At 41.4% G+C, this 21,297-nt stretch overlaps 1 protein-coding gene across 1 annotated transcript in view; it reads right to left on the bottom strand.

Moving 5' to 3' along the window:
* ARHGEF28 (Rho guanine nucleotide exchange factor 28) overlaps positions 1-21,297 on the bottom strand; it is a 123,083-nt gene that overhangs the window by 34,591 nt on the left and 67,195 nt on the right. Inside the window, exons 8-14 of the mRNA XM_081321299.1 lie at positions 14,009-14,139; positions 12,482-12,696; positions 11,069-11,279; positions 10,688-10,799; positions 9,970-10,009; positions 9,428-9,551; positions 3,705-3,837 (exon numbers count right to left, since the gene is read on the bottom strand). Of these exons, the coding sequence (XP_081177425.1) occupies positions 3,705-3,837; positions 9,428-9,551; positions 9,970-10,009; positions 10,688-10,799; positions 11,069-11,279; positions 12,482-12,696; positions 14,009-14,139 (966 nt within the window). The remainder of the gene's footprint in view (positions 1-3,704; positions 3,838-9,427; positions 9,552-9,969; positions 10,010-10,687; positions 10,800-11,068; positions 11,280-12,481; positions 12,697-14,008; positions 14,140-21,297) is intronic.

Consider the following 21,297-nt stretch of genomic DNA (forward strand, 5'->3'; position numbering starts at 1 on the left):
AACTTAAGCTAGAATATGCTAACTATCTATGAATACACTTTAAGTCCTATCGCACTTTAACTCCCATTAAGCATAATCAAGTAATACATCTTATTAAATTCTAATACTCATTCATATGCTAAATAAAACTTTTTAGTCCCATATTTATTCTGAATATAATCAATCCATCTTCTCCATTCCGAAATGTATCTTTGTTGCGATTGATCTTTCAAATATGCTGAAATTTTTGCCATTTCTGCTAGGTTCGAAACTTTTAGAGTCCACTCTTCTATAGTAGGCAGATCCTCCTTCTTCCAATATTGCGATACCAAAAGTCTTGCTGCCGTTATTAAATTCAACATCAATTTAGTTTCTATAACAGTACAATCTGTAATAATACCCAACAGAAATAACTGCGGGGAAAACCTTATCTTTTTCTTAAATATCTTCTGAATGTTCCACCAAATTTTAATCCAAAAAGCTTTAACTTTTTTACAAGTCCACCATATATGATAATAAGTTGCATCTTCACCGCCACACCTCCAACATTTAGGTTGATAGTTTGGATACATACATGCTAATTTTTTGGGATCTAAATGCCATCTATAAAACATTTTATAAAAGTTCTCTCTTAAATTTTGTGCCTGTGTAAATTTAACATTTCTGACCCAGATTTTTTCCCAAGTATCCATCATTATTGGCTCCTGAATATTCTGGGCCCATTTTATCATACAGTCTTTAACAAGTTCCGTTTCTGAATCTATTTCTATCAATGCATTATATATCCTTCTTATATGCGCTTGAATTTGATCTCTAATTTGTTTTACCAAATTTTCATCTGTTTTTGTAATACCAATTTTATGATCTTTCCATCTAGCTTGTATCTGCCCATACTGAAACCAAGTTTGTACTATCTTTTCTTCTTTTAAAATATTGAATGGCTTTAGTTGCCATACATTCCTTTCCAATCTAAGAATTTCTTTATATGTAATCACATCATGTTTGAATCCCAAACTTATATTTTCTATCGCATGTTTAAGTATTGCCCAAATTGGTATTTTATGATTTAACTTATATTGATATTTTTTCCAAACTCACAACAGGGCATACCTTAATATATGTGTCTTAAAAACATTATCCACCTTTTTATCATACAATAAGTATGCATGCCAACCACATAGTAAAACACATCCCTCAATATTCAATATTCTTTCCTCTGTTAAATTAAACCAGTTGCTAATTGTCGATAAAGCCACAGCATCATAATATAATTTAAAATTGGGCATTTTAAGACCACCTCTTTCACGTATATCTTGCATTATCTTAAGTTTTACTCTCGGTCTTTTCCCTGCCCAGATAAATTTATTAATACCTTTCTGCCATTCCTCCAAATTTGAATCTTTTTTAAGTATAGGTATCATTTGAAACAAAAATAAAAATTTTGGTAAAACATTCATTTTCACTGCTGCAATTCTTCCCAATAAAGACAATTGTAGTTTTCTCCAACTATCTAACTCTTTTTGTATTTTTTGCCATAACAATTCATTTCCCCCCCTCCCCCGTTTTCTCTAAATGTTCATTCCGACGCCATCTTCCTCCCCTTTCTTTTAATTTAAGCTTTGGAGAAGAAAAAAGGTAACTCCCCAGAGTTAAAGATCATGTACTTGCAATTTCAAAATTCTCCTGCTCAGCTCTGCCTGCATCCGAGTAATCCAAAGTTCAGTATTGAGTGCAGGGATGGTTGCAGCGTCCTGCTCTGTTTAAAACAGAGGAGTCCCTGAGTCCGGAGTTAAATTCAGGCTCCGAGGGAGCTCTCACCCTTTGGCCCCCAGATTAATCATTCTGGGGGTCTAGGGGAGCTCTATCTCTACCTGAATGCTCACCCTCCCCTCTTCTCCCGACAGCTGATTGTCGCTGTTTTCATGGTTTGAATGGAATCAACAGGGCTGACGGTCAAAATGACCGCCATCGATGGAGCCTTGCCACCCGGAAGCTCCATCCGTTGCTTCTTGTCCTGCCTTCAGGTGCTTTGGAGAATAGCTTGACTCCCTCTTCTTTGTGGCAGCCCCTGAGATATTGGAACACTGCTATCATGTTACCCCTCACCCTTCTCTTCATTAAACTACACATATCCAATTCCAGCAACTGTTCCCTATATGTTTTAGCCTCCAGTCCCCCAATCATCTTTGTTGCTCTTCTCTGTACACTTTCTAGAGTCTTGACATCCTTTTTACATCGTGGTGACCAAAACTGGATGCAGTATTCCAGGTGTGGCCTTACCAAGGCATTGTAAAGTGGTATTAGTACTTCACGTGATCTTGATTCTATCCCTCTGTTAATGCAGCCTAGAACTGTGTTGGCTTTTTTGGCAGCTGCAGCAAACTGCTGGCTCATATTTAAGTGATTGTCCACTAGGACTCCCGAGATCTCTCTCACAGTTGCTACTATTGAGCAAGGTACCACCTATACTATACCTGTGCATTTGATTTTTCCTGCCTAAATGTAAAACCTTACTTTTTTCACCATTGAATTTCATTTTGTTAGATAGCGCCCAGTATTCGAGTCTGTCCAGATCCTCCTGTATTTTAAGGCTATCTTCTGGAGTATTGGCTATTCCTGCCAGCTTGGTGTCATCTGCAAATTTGATGAGTTCCCCATCTATCCCCTCATCCAAATCGTTGATGAAGATGTTGAAGAGCACTGGGCCCAGAACAGAGCCCTGAGGCACCCCACTACACACTTCCTTCCATGTAGATGCAGTTCCATTGAGGACCACATGCTGAGTATGGCCTGTCAGCCAGTTACGAATCCATCTGGTGGTGATGCTATCTAACCCACATTGGCAATATCCAAGTACCACCAGTTGCCTAGCAAGGTGTCAAAAACTTGATGACCAAAAACAAAACAAAAAAAGGAAAAAAGTGATGAAGTACAGGTAGTCCTGGACTTACAACAGTTTGCTTAGTGACTGTTTAAAGTTACAATGGCACTGAAAAAAGTGTTCCCCAAGCCACAGCTGAGCAAGACATATGCCTGCCCGGCGGCACTCTTCCTCCTGTCTGAGGTTTTCATTGTTGTGACCATTTCTGTTGAGGATTGGCAGCGGAGGTGGGGTGGGGGGGTGTTTGGTTTTTATTTGCCCCCCCCTTTGCTGGGTGGTTGCAGCAGGTTTTGGTCACTTCACATGACCCTGGGACACTGTGACCATCATAAAAATCACTTGCCAAGCATCTGAATGCAAATCACAAGACCCTGGAGATGCTGCAACATTTCAGCTGATAGGCACTTCTTCTAGGCTAAGCAGAAGTGCGAGGATCAGTGCTGCTTTCCGGCTGATTGGTGCTTCTTCAGGGCTCAGAAGAAGCACCAGCATCAGCACTGAGCTCCAGCTGGAGCCTGGCACTGATCCTGGCGCTTCCACTGAGCCCTGACAGCCCTGCAACTCCAGCCATCTCTCGCTCAGGCTTGTGTGGTGCTGCCACCGGTTCAGCTCATTCCCCACCCCCACTACCACTTTTCTAGGATGGTCACGTACCACCTGCCAGGTGCCAATGTACCACAGGTGGTACCCATACCACTGGTTGAAAACCCCTGAGTTAAGGAACTTAAGTAAGTTGTGGCTTTGGGTCTGTTCTACGCATGACAAAGTTGTACAAAATACAAGCAACTTTCTATCACAGAGATGGAAAAAGCAACTTTTATGAACAGTAAGTATAGTTACTTACAAGAACACTGTAATGATTCTTTACCCAAAAGTGGTTTCTCACATGTGAAACATGGCATTACCCCAGCGTAAGATCCAGAAACAAAGTGATGTCTGTTGGCTTTCTCTTTTTCTTTGGCATCTTTGTTTTTTGCCTTAATAACCAAAAGGGGAAATACAAATACAAATTTAGTTTTCAGAGTGATACAGCATCAGTATCTCCAGAAACAGTCAACCACACCACTCAAAAGAAGCAACGAATCATCTTTTCATTCCTCTCCATTTTGTAGAACAATATTCCATAGATATCATATTCTTACATGTTTATACAAACCATAGCAAAATAACCTCATTCAAATAACATTTGGTCTGAAGCACCAGACTAAAAATAAGGAGATTCTGCATTGTAGTCCCCACTTTAAGTATGAAAGCCAGTCACACTCTTTCAACCCAACAACACAGAGTTGTTGTGGGGAAAAGAAGACAAGGAAAAAGTATGTTTGCCGCCGTGAATTATTTTCAAAAATAATAAAGGCAGAATAAAAAAAATCTAAACAAAATAAAATAAATAATAACCTTTGTTTTTGGAAATTCTGGATATTGTAACAAAAAGGAAGCAAAAATGCATAATCACTAAGAATGCGGTCAGCACTTTCTGAAGGCTACATCATTCAGAGATGTAGGAATCATCTTAAGATAGTTCTGAATATCTTCATATCCACATGATAACACAGGACTATGTATGAGACTTTTTCCCAAAAATAAGATTTTGTAAAAATCAGAATGGAACCAAAACAGCAGCAGATTGGAAAAATATTGGCATGAGTCAATTTTAAAAAATGTTCCAAAAGTGTCCCAAAATCAGAAGGGGAATTTTTAGCATACCGTATATACTTGAGTATAAGCCGAATTTTTCAGCCCACTTTTTGGGCTGAAAAACTCCACTTCGGCTTATACTCCAGTCAACAAAAAAATTTTACCGAGGACTTGCGCGCGGCCGAGGCTTCGGTGCTTCCCTCCAGAGGAAGAAGGCGCTGGATGCGGCCGGCTCTGCGGGGAAGGGGGAGCGGCGGCGGGGGCGACGGAAAAGCCGCAAAAACGGTAGGAGAGATGCTGACTGGCGGCGGCCTCGGAGGAGGCGGAGGGGGAGGAGGGAGGGAAGGGTGACCGGGCGGGGGAGGGGGGGGTGAGCCAGAAGGAAAAGGGAAAGTCATCCCGCAGAGCGGTTGCGAAAAGAGGGAGGAGATAAGCCAGCCCGGTACCTGGATCCGCTTCCTGTGCCTCCTCTGCTCTGCCATGATGTCCCCGTTTTGGTCTCCTGGTGACGTGGGGCTGAGCCGGAAAAGGGGGAGGGGGAGACCGAGGGAGGGAGGAAAGAAGAGAGAGAGAGAGACGAGCTAGCGTCAGCCAGCGGTGTCACGCGGGGCAGCAAGCCATTAGGAGCCCTTGGGGAGGCAGCGCAGTCTGGCCGCTGGGCTTGTGTGTGTGTGTGTGTCCCATCTGCAAAGCTTCCGAGGAAGGAGAAGCGGGATACTGGTTGGGGGGGGGAGCGGCAAAAGCGGGGGGGGAGAGAGAAACGGCTCCGCCTTTGGTTCCCCCTCCTAAAGCACAGGGGCGCTAGAGAAAGTTTGGAGTTGGGTAAGGAAGCGCAAAATTCAGGAAGAAAAGCGGGGCAGCGGGCAAACGGGAGACCTGTACAAGGGGGAAAGGGAACTCTCTGCTGTGTGTGTGTGTGTGTGTGTGTGTGTGTGTGTGTGTGTTTGTGTGTGTGTGTGGCCCATCTGCAAAGCTGCCGAGGAAGGAGAAGCAGGATACTGGTTGGGGGGGGAGCGGCAAAAGCGGGGGGGGGAGAGAGAAACGGCTCCGCCTTTGGTTCCCCCTCCTAAAGCACAGGGGCGCTAGAGAAAGTTTGGAGTTGGGTAAGGAAGCGCAAAATTCAGGAAGAAAAGCGGGGCGGCAGGCAAATGGGAGACCTGTACAAGGGGGAAGGGGAACTCTCTGCTTTGTGTGTGTGTGTGTGTGTGTGTGTGTGTGTGTGTGTGTGTGGCCCATCTGCAAAGCTGCCGAGGAAGGAGAAGTGGAGGAGGCAGTGGCGGCGGAGGCGGCCGCAGCACCGGCAGCCTTCCGCTTTTGCCGCTTTTGTGTGTGCGTGTGTGTGTGTCCCATCTGCAAAGCTGCCGGGGAAGGAGACACACAAAGACACACAAAAGCGGCAAAAGCGGAAGGCTGCCGGTGCTGCGGCCGCCTCCGCCGCCGCCACTGCCTCCTCCATTTCTCCTTCCTCGGCAGCTTTGCAGATGGGACACACACACACACGCACACACAAAAGCGGCAAAAGCGGAAGACTGCCGGTGCTGCGGCCGCCTCCGCCGCCGCCACTGCCTCCTCCACCCAACCAGTATCCCGCTTCTCCTTCCTCGGCAGCTTTGCAGATGGGACACACACACACACACACACACACACACACACACACACACAGACACACACACAAAGCAGAGAGTTCCCCTTCCCCCTTGTACAGGTCTCCCGTTCGCCCGCCGCCCCGCTTTTCTTCCTGAATTTTGCCCTTCCTTACCCAACTCCAAACTTTCTCTAGCGCCCCTGTGCTTTAGGAGGGGGAACCAAAGGCGGAGCCATTTCTCTCTCCCCCCCCCCCGCTTTTGCCGCTCCCCCCCAACCAGTATCCTGCTTCTCCTTCCTCGGAAGCTTTGCAGATGGGACACACACACACACACACACACGCACACACAAAAGCGGCAAAAGCGGGGGGGGGAGAAAGAAACACCTTGTTCTCTCGTCTCAGCGGAGACTTGTTTCGGGGGATCCAGCCTCTGTCACCCCCTTCTCTCAGCTGGGCAGCTGACAGAAAGGGGCGGCAGAAGCTGCATCCCCCGAAAGAAGTCTTCGCCGAGAAAATGGGCGCTGAGATTTTCTCGGCGAAGACTCACCTTCTCCCGTTCATCACATTCTTCGGTAAAGAGATTCACTCGATCCATGGTTTCAAGGTTGGGGTAGAGAAATCCCGGTTTGTTTCAAGAAACCGGGGTGGTTTATGAGCCTATAGATTTTAGACTTTGCATCTTGTTTTGCTTCCTCGGTTCCCACGAAGCCCGAAATTCTTTTTTCCCCCCTCTGGTTTCTGCCCAACTGTCAACTCGTGGTAAAACAAACAAACAGAAAGCCCCCCCCCTCTCTCTCTCTCTCTCTCTAACGAATTGAACAGGCACCCAAGCTATCAGGTGATGGCGTTCACGCTTGGGTGTTTGCGCGGATCAGAAACGGAAGGAGAAATTCATTTCTGCTTGCAATTCACTATCTCGGTCATCCCTGAGAGAAGAGAGCTTTTAAAGAAACAGCTGCAAAATTCGTTCATCCTCATCCTCTTCCTCATCCTCATCCTCTCTCTCTCTCTCTCTCTCTCTCTCTCTCTCTCTCTCTCTCTCTCTCTCTCTCTGTGTGTGTGTGTGTGTGTGTGGTGTGTTATCTCGAACCAGATGGGATGGCAAAGTCAAATGCAAATGGGGATCTTGCAGATCTTGCCCTGCCTTTCACCCCACGGTTACCTTCTGTTCTTGATGAGCTCACGAGTGCTCAAGGACAAAATAGGGCAGGGCAGAGCCGGCAGTTAAAAATAGGATGCAGATAAAAGGAAAGGTAAGGAGGGGTTCAGGTTGAGAGGAGAGGCTGCATAGCCTTAGTGTAACTCCTGTTTGGGCTGATTGGGTTGCCTCCGATGGGCTCTGACAGTGGAACAGAATGGAATAGAAAATATGGAATGGAATGGAACAGAACGTAGAACAGAACAGAACAGAACAGAACAGAACAGAACAGAACAGAACAGAACAGAATAGAATAGAATAGAATAGAATAGAATAGAATAGAATAGAATAGAATAGAAATATAGAAAGTGAATGGAATAGAATAGAATAGAATAGAATAGAAATATAGAAAGTGAATAGAATAGAATAGAATAGAATAGAATAGAATAGAATAGAATAGAATAGAATAGAATAGAATAGAATAGAATAGAATAGAATAGAAATATAGAAAGTGAATAGAATAGAATAGAATAGAATAGAATAGAATAGAAATATAGAAAGTGAATGGAATAGAATAGAATAGAATAGAAATATAGAAAGTGAATAGAATAGAATAGAATAGAATAGAATAGAAATATAGAAAGTGAATAGAATAGAATAGAATAGAATTATAGAAAGTGAATAGAATAGAATAGAATAGAATAGAAATATAGAAAGTGAATAGAATAGAATAGAATAGAATAGAATAGAATAGAATAGAATAGAATAGAATAGAATAGAATAGAATAGAATAGAATAGAATAGAATAGAGCTGGAAGGGACCTTGGAGGTCTTCTAGTCTAGCCCCTTGCTCAAGCAGGAGGACCTATACCAGTGGTGGTGAACCTATGGCACGCCTGCCAGAGGTGGCACTCAGAGCCCTCTCTGTTGGCACGTGCGCCACCACCGCTGCCAGCAGCAGGTCCTTGTCGGTTGGTGGACTGGAAGAAAAGGGAGGGGGAAGCATTTTACATGCGTGCATGCGCGCACGGGGCCACGAGCAGGCACATGCTGCAAAGGGGGCGGGGCTAGTGCCTGCGTGATACTCACTAGCCCAGCCCCGTTCTCACGTGGTGCGGTGCCTTGTATCTGCACCCTGCGGCGCGGCGGTTGGCATTTTTGTGCCTTGCGGTACGGTGGCCCATTTTTTGCTCCCCCTTTTTTTCGTGCCAGAGGCGGCACTCAGAGGCGCCTCCCTGTCCCCTCCCCCGAGGGCACCAGAATGCCGATGCTGCCTTGGCACTTTGTGATAAACAAGTGGGTTTTGGCTTGCGGTTTGGGCACTCGGTCTCTAAAAGTTTCGCCACCACTGACCGATACCATCTCAGACAGGTGAATGTCCAGTCTCTTCTTAAAAACCTCCAGTGATGGAGCACTCTTGATTTCTGGTGGCAAGCTGTTCCACTGGGCAGCTGAGAGAAAGGGGCGGCAGAAGCTGCATCCCCCGAAAGAAGTCTTCGCCGAGAAAATGGGCGCTGAGACGCCTCATTCTCTCGCTCAGCGGAGACTTCTTTCGCGAGATCCAGCCTCTGCCGTGCTGCACCGAGAGAACAGCAAGCCGCCCCATTCTCTCGGCAGAGCACTCCACCGCCCCATTCTCTCGGCGGCTTGCCACCCCGTTCTCTCATCTCAGCAGAGACGTCTTTCGGGGGATCCAGCCTCCAGCTGCTGCATTTCCCAGCCTCGGCTTATACTCGAGTCAATAACTTTTACCAGTTTTTTTGGGGTAAAATTGGGGGTCTCGGCTTATACTCGAGTCGGCTTATACTCAAGTATATACGGTACTTCAAAAAAACTCTGATCTTGCTCCTTCTATCAAATTCTGTCCCTTTCCCCCCTTTTTAATTAATTTAGTCAAGCATTTTCAGACAATGTAATGATAAATCCTAAACTAATATAGAGGATATTATCGTTTCACTGTAGGTCAATGGTTCTCCTATGCTTTTTTTTTTTAAAAAAAAAAACCCTCTTGCAACAGGGAAATGTTTTCTATTCAATATGTCCAAAGACATATTTCTCATTTCCAAGTTATAAAATCTCCATAAGAATTACATTTTAGTGACCATCTTTTTATTGCAAGCACAATTCAACACTCATAATATTTAAGGTTTTTTGTTTTGTTCTGTTTTGTTTTGTTTTTTGCTATAGTGCATTGATCACAAATTACCTTAGATTTATTTCGTGTACTGGCCATTCTATTCATTAGAAAACTGAATGTTCGGCTAACTTTATATTTCTCAGATTCTGATTTTGTTGGTATTATGTACTTATCCCATTCTTCTTCTTGGATCCTAAAACAATACCAGGAAATATCTTAGCATGTTATAAAGTAAACACATATAATTAATAAAATGTGACTTTATTATAGAAGTCATAAAATACAAGAAAATAAATAATTGCATTCTTATATCTTATTTAACAGTGGAAAACTCCATATAAATGCATTTCTGCATTTTATCCAACCATCACACATTAATTTCAAATAACATATCTGACTGATGCTGAAATTCATACATTTCTCAAGTAAACAGAATCTATTTGGCAATTATTAACAGTAATATATATATATATATATATATATATATATATATATATATATATATATATATATATATATATATATATATATATATATATATATATACATACATACATACACACACACACAAAGAAACACACAGACACACAGACACTTCCTTTAAAAAATACCTTTTTTCTGAGTGTTCATGCAAGCTGAATGCGTGTGATTCTGTAACACAATAATAATGTTTATTAAAGTAATTACATTTTAGCAACCAGTAATTGTTGACAGCATAAGATTTTCATTTAAAAATTCATTTGTATTCATTCCATTTAAAACTTAATATTGTTTACTAACATCTATGAAGCAGTAGTAGCAGTAGCAGTAGTAGTAGTAGTAGTAATAATAATAATAATAATAATAATAATAATAATAATAATAATAATAATAATAATAATAATAATAATAATAATAAAAAAGCTGAAAGTTTATGGCATAAACCCACTGTTTATGCGTTCCCAGTGGTTACTGATACCTCAGGTGCCATACGAAAAAACTTGGACAGGCAAATATACGTGTTGACAAAATTTCAATATGTCAGTTACAAAAGGTCACACAGCTTGAATATACTACACTGATACATCATAACATCCTAGAACTGGCACCTGTGATTTCAAATTATAATTATTATTATATTATAATACTAAATTGCAGACAACAGCTTATATCCTGTAATGATACCTTTAATATCAGTGGTCCTTGATTTGAATCTTCCCACTTAGAAATAAAGATTTCCTCTTATATGAAAAGTACACTTAATACCCTACATAAAAATTAATTTTAGATTGAATAAACCATGTTAACTTACTCTCAAAGTTCTAAGTATATTAAAATATCAGTGCTCACCATCATTTGAATCACATTGTATAAATTCCTGGGCACACTGTGGTTTGCCTAATAAGACTTTGGGCGAAGTATAAGAATACGAACGAGAACGAATTCCTGAAAGTAGAGATTCCTAAGCATATAAAACAAACAACATATTTTGAAATGTTCCTATCTCTTTTTTAAGTTTTTACAAAAGTTTCAATTGCAAAACTAGATAAATATACACTTCTTTTATAACAATTATTTCTTATGGAAAATTCATTTTACTAAAATTTACTAGTAAATTCCAAATGTTAAAAAAATGATACTATGGCATTTTTGGAAAAAATGTAAGTATAGATACGTTCACCCATCAATTAAATAATTGTTATTACTTTTATAGGAAAAAGAATACGATACCTTGGACTGTAAACTGCTGGATAAAGGAAGAGATTCAGCTCTGTTCATACTACCATCCAATAATCTAGTGGTGGACTCTGAAGCACTTAACCGCTCCCTATCACTAGGCAAGATTACAGAAGAGTTGTAGGACACTGAAGAATAGCAGTTATGGGGCCGGTTAGACATTCTTTCATCTCCATTGTCAACATCCAAGTCATCAAGACTGGAACTGGGAGCAAAGGAACACAAACATACACTGGTTTACGAGAGTAGCTTACAGTAGTTATACACAATAAGTAAAGTATATTGTCCTTTCATCCACCCTAAGGTAAAGGTAAAGGTAAAGGTTCCCCTGCACATGCGTGCTAGTCGTTTCCGACTCTAGGGGCCGGTGCTCATCTCCGATTCAAAGCCGAAGAGCCAGCGCTTGTCCGAGGACGTCTCCGTGGTCATGTGGCCGGCATGACTAGACGCCAAAGGCGCACGGAACGCTGTTACCTTCCCACCGGAGTGGTCCCTATTTTTCTACTTGCATTTTTACGTGCTTTCGAACTGCTAGGTTGGCAGAAGCTGGGACGAGTAACAGGCGCTCACTCTGTTACGCGGCACTCGGGATTCGACCCGCCAAACTGCCGACCTTATGATCGACAAGCTCAGCGTCCTAACCCACTGAGCCACCGCGTCCCTTTTCATCCACCCTACCTACTCTTAAAAATTGTTAAAAGACTTGAAAAATCTAAGAAACTAGAGGCATGCATTAGAAAAAGGGCCACATTTCCCCAAATGTCAAAATATAACCTTGTCTGTCAAAGATCGACAATATATCAACAAACACATCGCAAAGCCCACATTTGCCCTGGCAGCATGAATTCAGAAACAGAAAAATAGTGACAAGAGATTTTAAATATGCTTTCTGGGTAGGGGAGAGGGGAAAGGAAGGAGAACATTCTGTAAAAGTCATTCTTGACCACTTTTGCTATGTGTTATGTTTTTAGAGACCAGATAAGCAAAAAGCATGTTAAAACCAACACGGTGCATCAGAACAGATGCAGGAAGTTTTGGAACCCTATCCAACACATTCCTTTTCCTTTCCAAACCCGTGCAACCCATATTTGTTTTATAGGACAAAGAAACATAAGAATAACAAAATCCCTATTTGCCTTGCACTGTACTTTTGGCATGCTACTAATCTAATAAGTAAATGACCAGAAAAAGCAGTATTAACGTGATAATTATAAAAATGACCCATAAAATTCTCACTCTGTTGTAATTTTAGCAAAACTTTTTTTAAAAAATTAGGTACAATCTTATTAGTTGGTACTTTATTTCCTTTATTAAAAATGTGATTCATTAAGTTTTTACTCTGTTTTTGGCTCAATCATGAAAAGAATTATTGCTTTTATAACAATGCAATCAAAAGCTATCGCATACCTTCGTTTTTTAATGAAGGGATAACGATGATTCCGTAGATTACTAAGAGCATGTGTCTTCTTTAATGGCATGTAAGAATCTGTTGTATCCAAGCTAGGTATCATAAGTGATGATAGATTTCTGTTGCTTGGAATATTTTCCAACACTTCTGGATCTTTATTTGAATCAGAAGCACTGTGGCTGTTATTAATGTACTTGACACCAGCATCTTCCATCTAAAGTATGGAAATAAAATTATTAATGTTAAATATAAAATAATGCAAAATGATGTAAAGCTAAATTCAGCTATTAGAACCATCAAGAGTATCCCAACAAAACAGTTCAGTGGGATCAGGAACACAGTGATAGCGGAGTAAACTTCCAATGCTATTCTGCAAGAATTCATTCAGTATCTATAATGATATTACCAGGTATCAAAATGAAATAAAAGTATCTGCAACAAGGAAGCATAGTAATTCCTCAGAAAGCAAATACCAGCCAGCATAAATAAGTAAAAACTAAACTTTTTATATTAATATTGTTATATCAAACCTAAAACTTTCAAATAAAATGTATACTGTTTATTTAACGTATGCATTTATTTAGTGTAGTTCCCCACACTAATTGTAAGATCACACTAAACTCCATGGACAAGGATTCTTATTAGTCTATGATAGGGAAGAAGAAATACGGTCTTCTGGAGGATGCTGAACAGCAACTCCAGCCTCATCACTGGCCTTTCCCAATAGAACTACTGAGAATTGTAATCCGGCAACATCTGGAGGGACAAATCTGGCCCAGGAGAGAGAGAGAGGTATACGTGCATGAGATGCACATAAAAGAGATAACAACATAAAACAGATGGGTGCATGAAATAGACAAAAATAAAAGAAGGGATAAGTGGTGCAGGAAAGAGATGGGTAGCACATAGGCGATGAAATAGGGACACAGTAGATATTTTTGTACAATTCACTCAGTAGTTAAGGGGAAGGAAGGAAGGAGGCTGAGATTTGCAAACTGAAACCATTGCTTGCAGGTCTTTCATGTTTTTTAACTTTTAAAATATTTTTGTTGAATTTATAACTGATAAAAATTAACACCAATCAACCCCCAAAAGAAATGTCATGGCTTAGTACAGATTAAGAGCCATTTCAGAAGAATTAAGTGCAAGGTTCTTGGTATCCTGTTTAAACAAAAGAAACTTTTTTTAAAAAGTATCAATACTATACAAGTTTGAGGGAAAAAGAAGAGTCGACAAACTGTTGTAGAATTATGCAAAGCTCCTCTAAAATCAGTGGGACTTCAGCAGTTCATTTCTGGCCAACACATTTTTGTTAGTGTGTATGTGTGTAGTGTGTGTGTATGTTTGTGTGTGTGTGTTTCTTTGTGTGTATTAACATGCTTAGGATATAAGTGATAAACATTTCTCTTGCTGCTTTCCCTTGAAATAAAATAAACAAATACTACTTGTGCAATTCATTACTTGATATAATCACATACTTTCAATAGCATATGTAACTAATCTCAATGTACACCTGTCAATCTTACCTGATCTACTACCATGCGGTTTGCATACACTTCATCACTTCCATTTAGCATAGCAGAAAGTTTGGCTGCTGCAAAGAAGGTGGAAGGATTTGGTCTTCTCCTGTAAGCTTCAAATGGGGAATGTTGCTGAGCTGGAATAAAATAATAGGAGAATTGATTTTTTCCATTGTAATTCAGAAGAAAAATATTATAATTTTGAGATGAAGTTATTCATGTTTTTGTTTCATGAATAGGGCAATTGAGATAAAAAGAGTTATCAGTCCATACAAAAAGCTTTGCCATTTTTTTTCCTCCTCTTCCAACTATGTTGTTGTCACATTCAGCCCTCTATAACAGGGTCATTCTAGTACCCATGGAACATCATGGCCTCCAGATATACTGATGGTCATTGCTGGTTTAGAATTCTAGGAGTTGTAACCCCATCATATTTGAAGATTGGTAAGTTAAATAAAGAAGAAGGAATGAACTGTTCCTAGAATTAGCTGTGGATGGGGTTTATAACGATGGGCAACTTACAGCCCTTCTTGACTATAGTTTGTAGTCATCTAGTGTTGGAGAATGGACAACTACTGTACATTTTAATTGATTAATTGATTAAATGTATTTGCCACTATCTCATATCGAAAAGACTCTGGGCTATATGTCTTGAAAGAATGAAACCATAGTTTAAAAGTAAACTGGGCCTATCTATTTTGTAGTCCTTAGCTAGCCATTGGCACCAAAATACTGTTCACTTGTCCTATCGTAATTAGATCAACTCTTTCTAGCTCTAACTTTTCCAATAAGAACTAATTCTTATAAATACAGTAATAGTATGAAAGGTTCCTTATCATTTCAATCACATGACAGAAGAAGGCTGTCATTGTAATTACTGTCATCAATAAATCTATCAATACGGGCATAATTAAGATTAGCATAAGGGCTTAGAGCCGTGTTCCCCACATATTCCCATATCTGGGTCTACTACTTCTGGGATGGAGGGAGGGAGGATTACCATATTTTTCGGACCATAAGACGCACTTTTCCCCCCAAAAGTGGGGGGGAAAACGAGGGTGCATCTTATGGTCCGAAGGTATGGTACCCCAGATTCTGCTCCTCCCCCATCGCTCCGCTGGGAGGCTGAGACACCGGATTTTATCCACGGACCAGAGGAGAACACCGCTGATCAGGTGGGAGGCTGGGATTCCGGATCTGACGCCGCCAGCCAGCTGGAAGTCCTGGCAGGTGGCCCCGACACCGCCGAACCAGGAGTGTCGGCAACCTTCTCTGGGGGCTGCCAGTCAGCTGGGAGCCCAGGGCTTGACAGCCGCTCCTGCTCAAAAGCACCAGCACTCTCAGGTGACTGGCAGCCACGAGAGTTTAAGTTTAAGTTTTATTAAATTTTTATACCGCCCTTCTCCCGAAGGACTCAGGGCGGTGAACAGGGCATATAATAAAAATACAAAAATACAAAAGTTAAAATAGAATTAAATTAATGCCCAAAATAAAGCAATAAAATATACAAATATTTAAAACCCTAAATTAACTCCCCATCAGGCCAGGCCAGCTTGTTCGAATAAGTGGGTCTTTAACCCGCGCCGGAAGGAGCGGAGATCCGGTGCCATCCGGAGCTCAACCGGCAGTTGATTCCACAAAGCCGGGGCGCCCACAGAGAAGGCCCTGCCCCTGGGGGCCACCAGCCGGCATTCTCTGACCGGAGGCACCCTGAGGAGGCCCTCTCTGTGGGAACGCACAGGGCGGAGGGGGAGAAGGTTGCCGATGCTCCCAGCTCTTCGGCGGCAGCGGGGCCACCTGCCAGGACTTCCAGCTGGCCGGTGGCGTTGGATCTGGACTCCCAGCCTCCCACCTGATTAGCGGTGTTCTCCTCTGGTCCATGGCTCAAATCCGGAGTCTCAGCAGGCAGGAGCCTGGGATCAGCGTTTCTGAATGGGATTTCTAAGTGCGACTCAGCTGATCCCGGGCTCCTGCCCGGCTCACTTGCTTGCGGAAAAGAGGCTGCTTGCTAAGTGAGCCCAGAATCAGCTGAGTCGCGCTGAGAAATCCCACTCAGAAATGCTGATTCTGGGCTGCTGCCCAGCTCATTTAGCAAGCAGCCTCTTTTCCGCAAGCGAGCCAGGCAGGAGCTCAGGCGACACCGGCGCTTGCGGTTTTTCCGCAGCACAGACCTGAGGGCTGCTTCGTTCCCACTCGTCCTCTCACAGGACCGGGGCTGCCTGCACTGGTGAGAAATGCAGCGCTTCTTTTTCTGCAGTGGTGGAGCGCAGGCGTTGCTTGGGAAAGACTCCGCGAGATGCGCCTTTGTAGCACGTTTCCCCTTCTTTTATATATTGGAGGTTTGAAAGGTAAGCTGCTCCCAGGGCGTAAAAGTAGAATCCAAATTCTTGTTTTCCTGCTCTAAAAACTGGGTGCGTCTTATGGTCAGGTGCGTCTTATGGTCCAAAAAATACAGTACATGATTTTGTATTTTGTTTTAAAGATCAAATGAGATTTTTTAAAACAGGAGGAATCTGACCAGCAGTTTATTTCAAACTAAAAGAATTCCACAAAAGCTACAAGTTCTAGTTCTAACCTTACTCAGCTTCCTCTGTTCCCTTATTGGGGCAACACAAATGTTTTTGCTGGACTAAAATTGTTTCCAGGGTGTTTTTGAATGTTGGTTAGTTGTTTCTCCTTGAACCTGGCTATTCTCTGCATGACACATTGCAATTATGCCAAGTTGTGAAGGAGTTTCAATAATGCAACAGTATCTCAGCTGCTTATTATTTTTTAATGTTTATACTATAACATTTCAAAATGGGGAATGAAGACAGCAGGTAGAATCATTTGAGAGAGAAAGAAAAGGAAGTAAAATATTAAGTGGTAAGTATTGAAATCTCAGTGTATCCTCCATTGCCTGCCAACAGATTTGTTTCCTCATAGTTTATTCATTCAGGATATAATCTGTCCAAATAAACAAGCAGCTAACCAAACTGGATAATGAAAACATTGTTTTATTGTAGCAGAAATTAGAGGTTATCAACTAGCCAATAGTACTAAATAAATTAAATCAACTGTGGAACTGGAAGAGCGAAAGATTAACTCTTTCCTCCAATGTTCTTTCCTGAACTATTAAGGGTGTTAATACTCCTAATAGTTCCATGAGGAGAAACACACATAGCTCTAGCCTTCTCTCTCACCCCTTTTAGTCCTACTGAAGTAATCCAATCAGGAAATAATCCAGTCCAGGAACTGGCACAACCAATGCATAAAATGGCTCTGTGTAAAGTGCCCCACCTAGCCATGGCTGCCACCTGCTGTTTGGGAATTGCTACCCTGTGAAGAATCAGAACTGACACCACTCTCGATCTGTGTTGGGGTGGCGGGAAAGCCATTTTTTCTTGCTACCATTGAGCCAGAGCTCATTCTTGCTATCCAGACCAGCACAGACTCTAGACACAGGGTCAGCAATTAAGCAGCACCCCCTGCTCAGCCTGGAGTAGAACTGTATAGCAAGTTATAATCAGCATACTGATACCACAACCCAATGAATTACCTCCCCCAGTAGTTTCATCTAATATTGCACTGTCTGAAATATAAAGAAAATAATTTCAGTAGAATGTTAGCAGAAATGTCCTGATGGTTACAGCTGTAAACAATAGAGCAATCTAATGGAATAAGCAGCAATTGATAAAGGAGATTGGATTAGATGACCTGTAAGGTTTCTTCCATCTGATACACTTTATATGATGACTAATATTATAAAAAGATGACTAAAACCACCATATCAGATGGAGTATAGAAATAACAACATTAATGGTTCTCTTAGAAGAGCGATGATGCAGTTAATAAGCTAGCAGGAACTAAAAACTGTAGTAAATTGAGATCTCAACTAACACTGAAAGTCTGGAAATGAAGGGCCTGCATTTTTCTTTACTTCATGTGTAATGATTAATTTAAAAAGCTATTAACATGCCATAGTGACAGACATCTCTCCTCATAAGACCAAAAACTCGCCTTATACATATTTATTGGCCCAAAGTCAGGTTTAGAAATTTAGATACCACCACGCCAGCTAAGGATTTCTTCAGTGCTTCAACAGATTACAGACAAGTCCATAGGGTGAATTATCTAGAGCAGGGGTTCCCAACAGGGGTGCAAGACAATATTCCAGGGGGTGCAAAAACTTGGGTTTTCAAAATTATAATGTATATGCATAATTCATTGCCATTATTTCAAACTTTTCTAAGGGGCACGAGAATATATCAGAAACATTCTAGAGGTGCAGGGTAGGGAAAAGTTTCGGAACCACTGATCTAGAGGCTATATTAAAGGTAAAGGTAAAGGTTCCCCCGCACATGTGTGCTAGTCATTTCCGACTCTAGGGGCCGGTGCTCATCTCCGTTTCAAAGCTGAAGAGCCAGCGCTTGTCAGAGGACGTCTCCGTGGTCATGTGGCCGGCATGACTAAGGCGCACGGAACGCTGTTACCTTCCCACCGTAGTGGTCCCTATTTTTCTACTTGCATTTTTACGTGCTTTCAAACTGCTAGGTTGGCAGAAGCTGGGACGAGTAACAGGCGCTCACTCTGTTATGCAGCACTCGGGATTTGACCCGCCAAACTGCCGACCATCTAATCAACAAGCTCAGCATCCTAACCCACTGAGCCACCACATCCCTGAGGCTATATTATTTATGTCTTAATAGAAATTAAAAATTGGCAATCTGCTTGTATTCGAAGAAATGCTATGTAATGACTTCACTGTCTGCCCACATTAAAATAATTTCACTATTTCTCTGCTTCCCTAAATTTGCCACATTTCTATACAAAGAGTCTATGACAGGATTCTATAAAGTCTGAACTGCTTTATTTCCAGCTCAGGTGCAGCATAGCTGTAGGTAGTGAACCTACCTACAGCTATGCTCCGGCATTATGGAACCAACTGCCGGTTGAGCTCCGGATGGCATCGGACCTTCGATACTTCCGTCGCGGGTTGAAGACCCACTTATTTGAATCAGCTGGTCTGGCCTGATGGGGGAATATGGGTTTTAATTGGTTTTTATTATTCCATCATTGTTGTATTTTAATTGGGCATGAGTTTAATTTTCTTTTAATTTTTGTATAGTTATTTATATATGCCCTGTGAACCGCCCTGAGTCCCTAGGGAGAAGGGCGGTATAGAAATCAAATAAATGAAATAAATGAAATGAAATGAAACCTGATCTGTGGGAAGAGAGCTGCAGCTCCATTTTGTCATTACTGGAGTGTAATGGAATGTGCAAATGACCTTGGAAGATTGGGGGGAGAGAGAGGATTTGAGAAGGTGCTTAGGGATCAGATAATAGGGGGAGGAACCTACAACTAATAAGAGGAAGAAACTTAGAAAGGGTCTTCCCTAACGTACAAGAAATGATGGGAGATTTGTACTTTCAGATGTCCAATATTCTGTTACTGTAGCTTTACAATAAAGTAGAATAAGTTCATCTTGTTGTGTTTCCTTCTGATCTACTTGGAAGACTGCCAAGGAAATTCCTGCCTCTTCCCACATTAGCCTTTTAAGGTAGTCCAGATAAGGAACATAATCTTGACTACTACCTCTATATTTATTCTACATTAACAAAATGTTGCAAGATCAAAAGTATTTCTCCCATTCTCTCTTTTTACTCTCAGAAAACTAGGGAGAATCCTTCCCTCTCTGTGGGCTGACAAATTTTCTCCACACCAGTTGTCCCATCCAAGGGTCTTTCTCATGACCCCCAAGGTTATTCTCATATACTATTACACCCCATCCCCACCAACTATAGGAAAAACACTAACTTGAAGCTTTCAATCTCTTCCTCATTATCCCCAATCAGATCGGTCAATAGTGAATTTTATACATAGTTTTGTTACCGTATTTACTAGCGTATAAGATGACTTTTTAAACCATGAAAATCTTCTCAAAAGTCAGGGGTCGTCTTATACACCAGATGCTGAAACTTTAGGGACAGGGCTGGTTGGAAAACCTGGAGTGGATCTCCCATTTGGTCTGTGCAGGGAAAGCCGGACCAATTGGAGAAGAAGCTGCAGTCTGTGTTTTTTTACAGGCTGGGGTCTGGGCGTCTTTCCTTCTAAAGTTGAAGAGCAGCTGCAGTCTATCCCAACTTGAAAGGCAGGTGGGGAATGCAGCAGTCAGACAGCTGCTTAGCTCTAAGGACACATTTGACTCAGGAACTGGGCGGGCTGGCTGGAAAACCTGGAGCAGATCTCCCATTTGGTCTGCGCAGGGAAAGCTTTAGAGTGAATTAGGAAAAGTTTAATCCACTTGCACTGTTTTATGTTTACATGTTTGATGACAAACAGCCTTATGTTTATAAGTGACAGTTTTCCTACTAAGTACCTGCATGTCATAAGCATTTGAATTAAAATTACCATATTAAAATCAAATCTGATGTTTTTTAATTTTTATTTGGTGTGCATTGGAAGAGGGGTAGTCTTATACAGCGAGTATAGCCCAAAACCTATAATTTAACAGGAAATGTAGGGGGTCGTCTTATATGCCCAGTAGTATTATACGCCGGAAAATACGGTAGTTTTCAAAGAAGCCAAAGTATAAAACATCAAGCTTCTTCTCTTTCTCTCTTTTTTTTGCATTCTTGTTCTGTGGCTATAAGAACTAAAAATAATGGTATATAATGACTATTAATACAAGTTACCGGTAATATCTTTTATAAATGTCTGCATTATCCTATAGTTGAGATCTAATCAAAATATTCTTTGAAGGAAAGTTGATAGGCTGTGATTCTTAACTGCAAAAAAGATTTGGTCAGAATACCAATACTAATATTGGCTTACTGGGTGACCAACCATAATAATAATGTCTGCCTATGCAAGGTCTTTGGGAGGGACTTGATAGGTAGATAAAAATGCCAAATCCAGTCTAAACATCTGACAGACTCTGTGATGAACGACAATAATAGCATTTGATAGATTATACCTGCCCTGCAAAAATTGAGGCAGAAGTTTAGTTCAAGTCAAACAAACTGTTGAAGAAGAAAAGCAGGAATTGGCTGATTACATAAACGACAGACAGGAACAAGCATTGATGCAAATTAAAAAATAGAACTTACTGAATGTGCAGGAAACAAAACATGAATATGGAAATGTAATTTTTAAAAAACCTAGAATGCTGGCAAAGAAAAACATTACATGATCAATTTCTACAAAAGATCAAGGGTAGTCAATAAAGTTTAAAAAATTGAAGCTATGGTTGTCCTGGTGGTTATCGGCACACTAATAATACATACCAAAAAATCTTGGATAGCACTTAGAAA

This window comes from Vipera berus (assembly GCF_964194415.1).
Source record: "Vipera berus genome assembly, chromosome: 2".
Taxonomy (NCBI): domain Eukaryota; kingdom Metazoa; phylum Chordata; class Lepidosauria; order Squamata; family Viperidae; genus Vipera; species Vipera berus.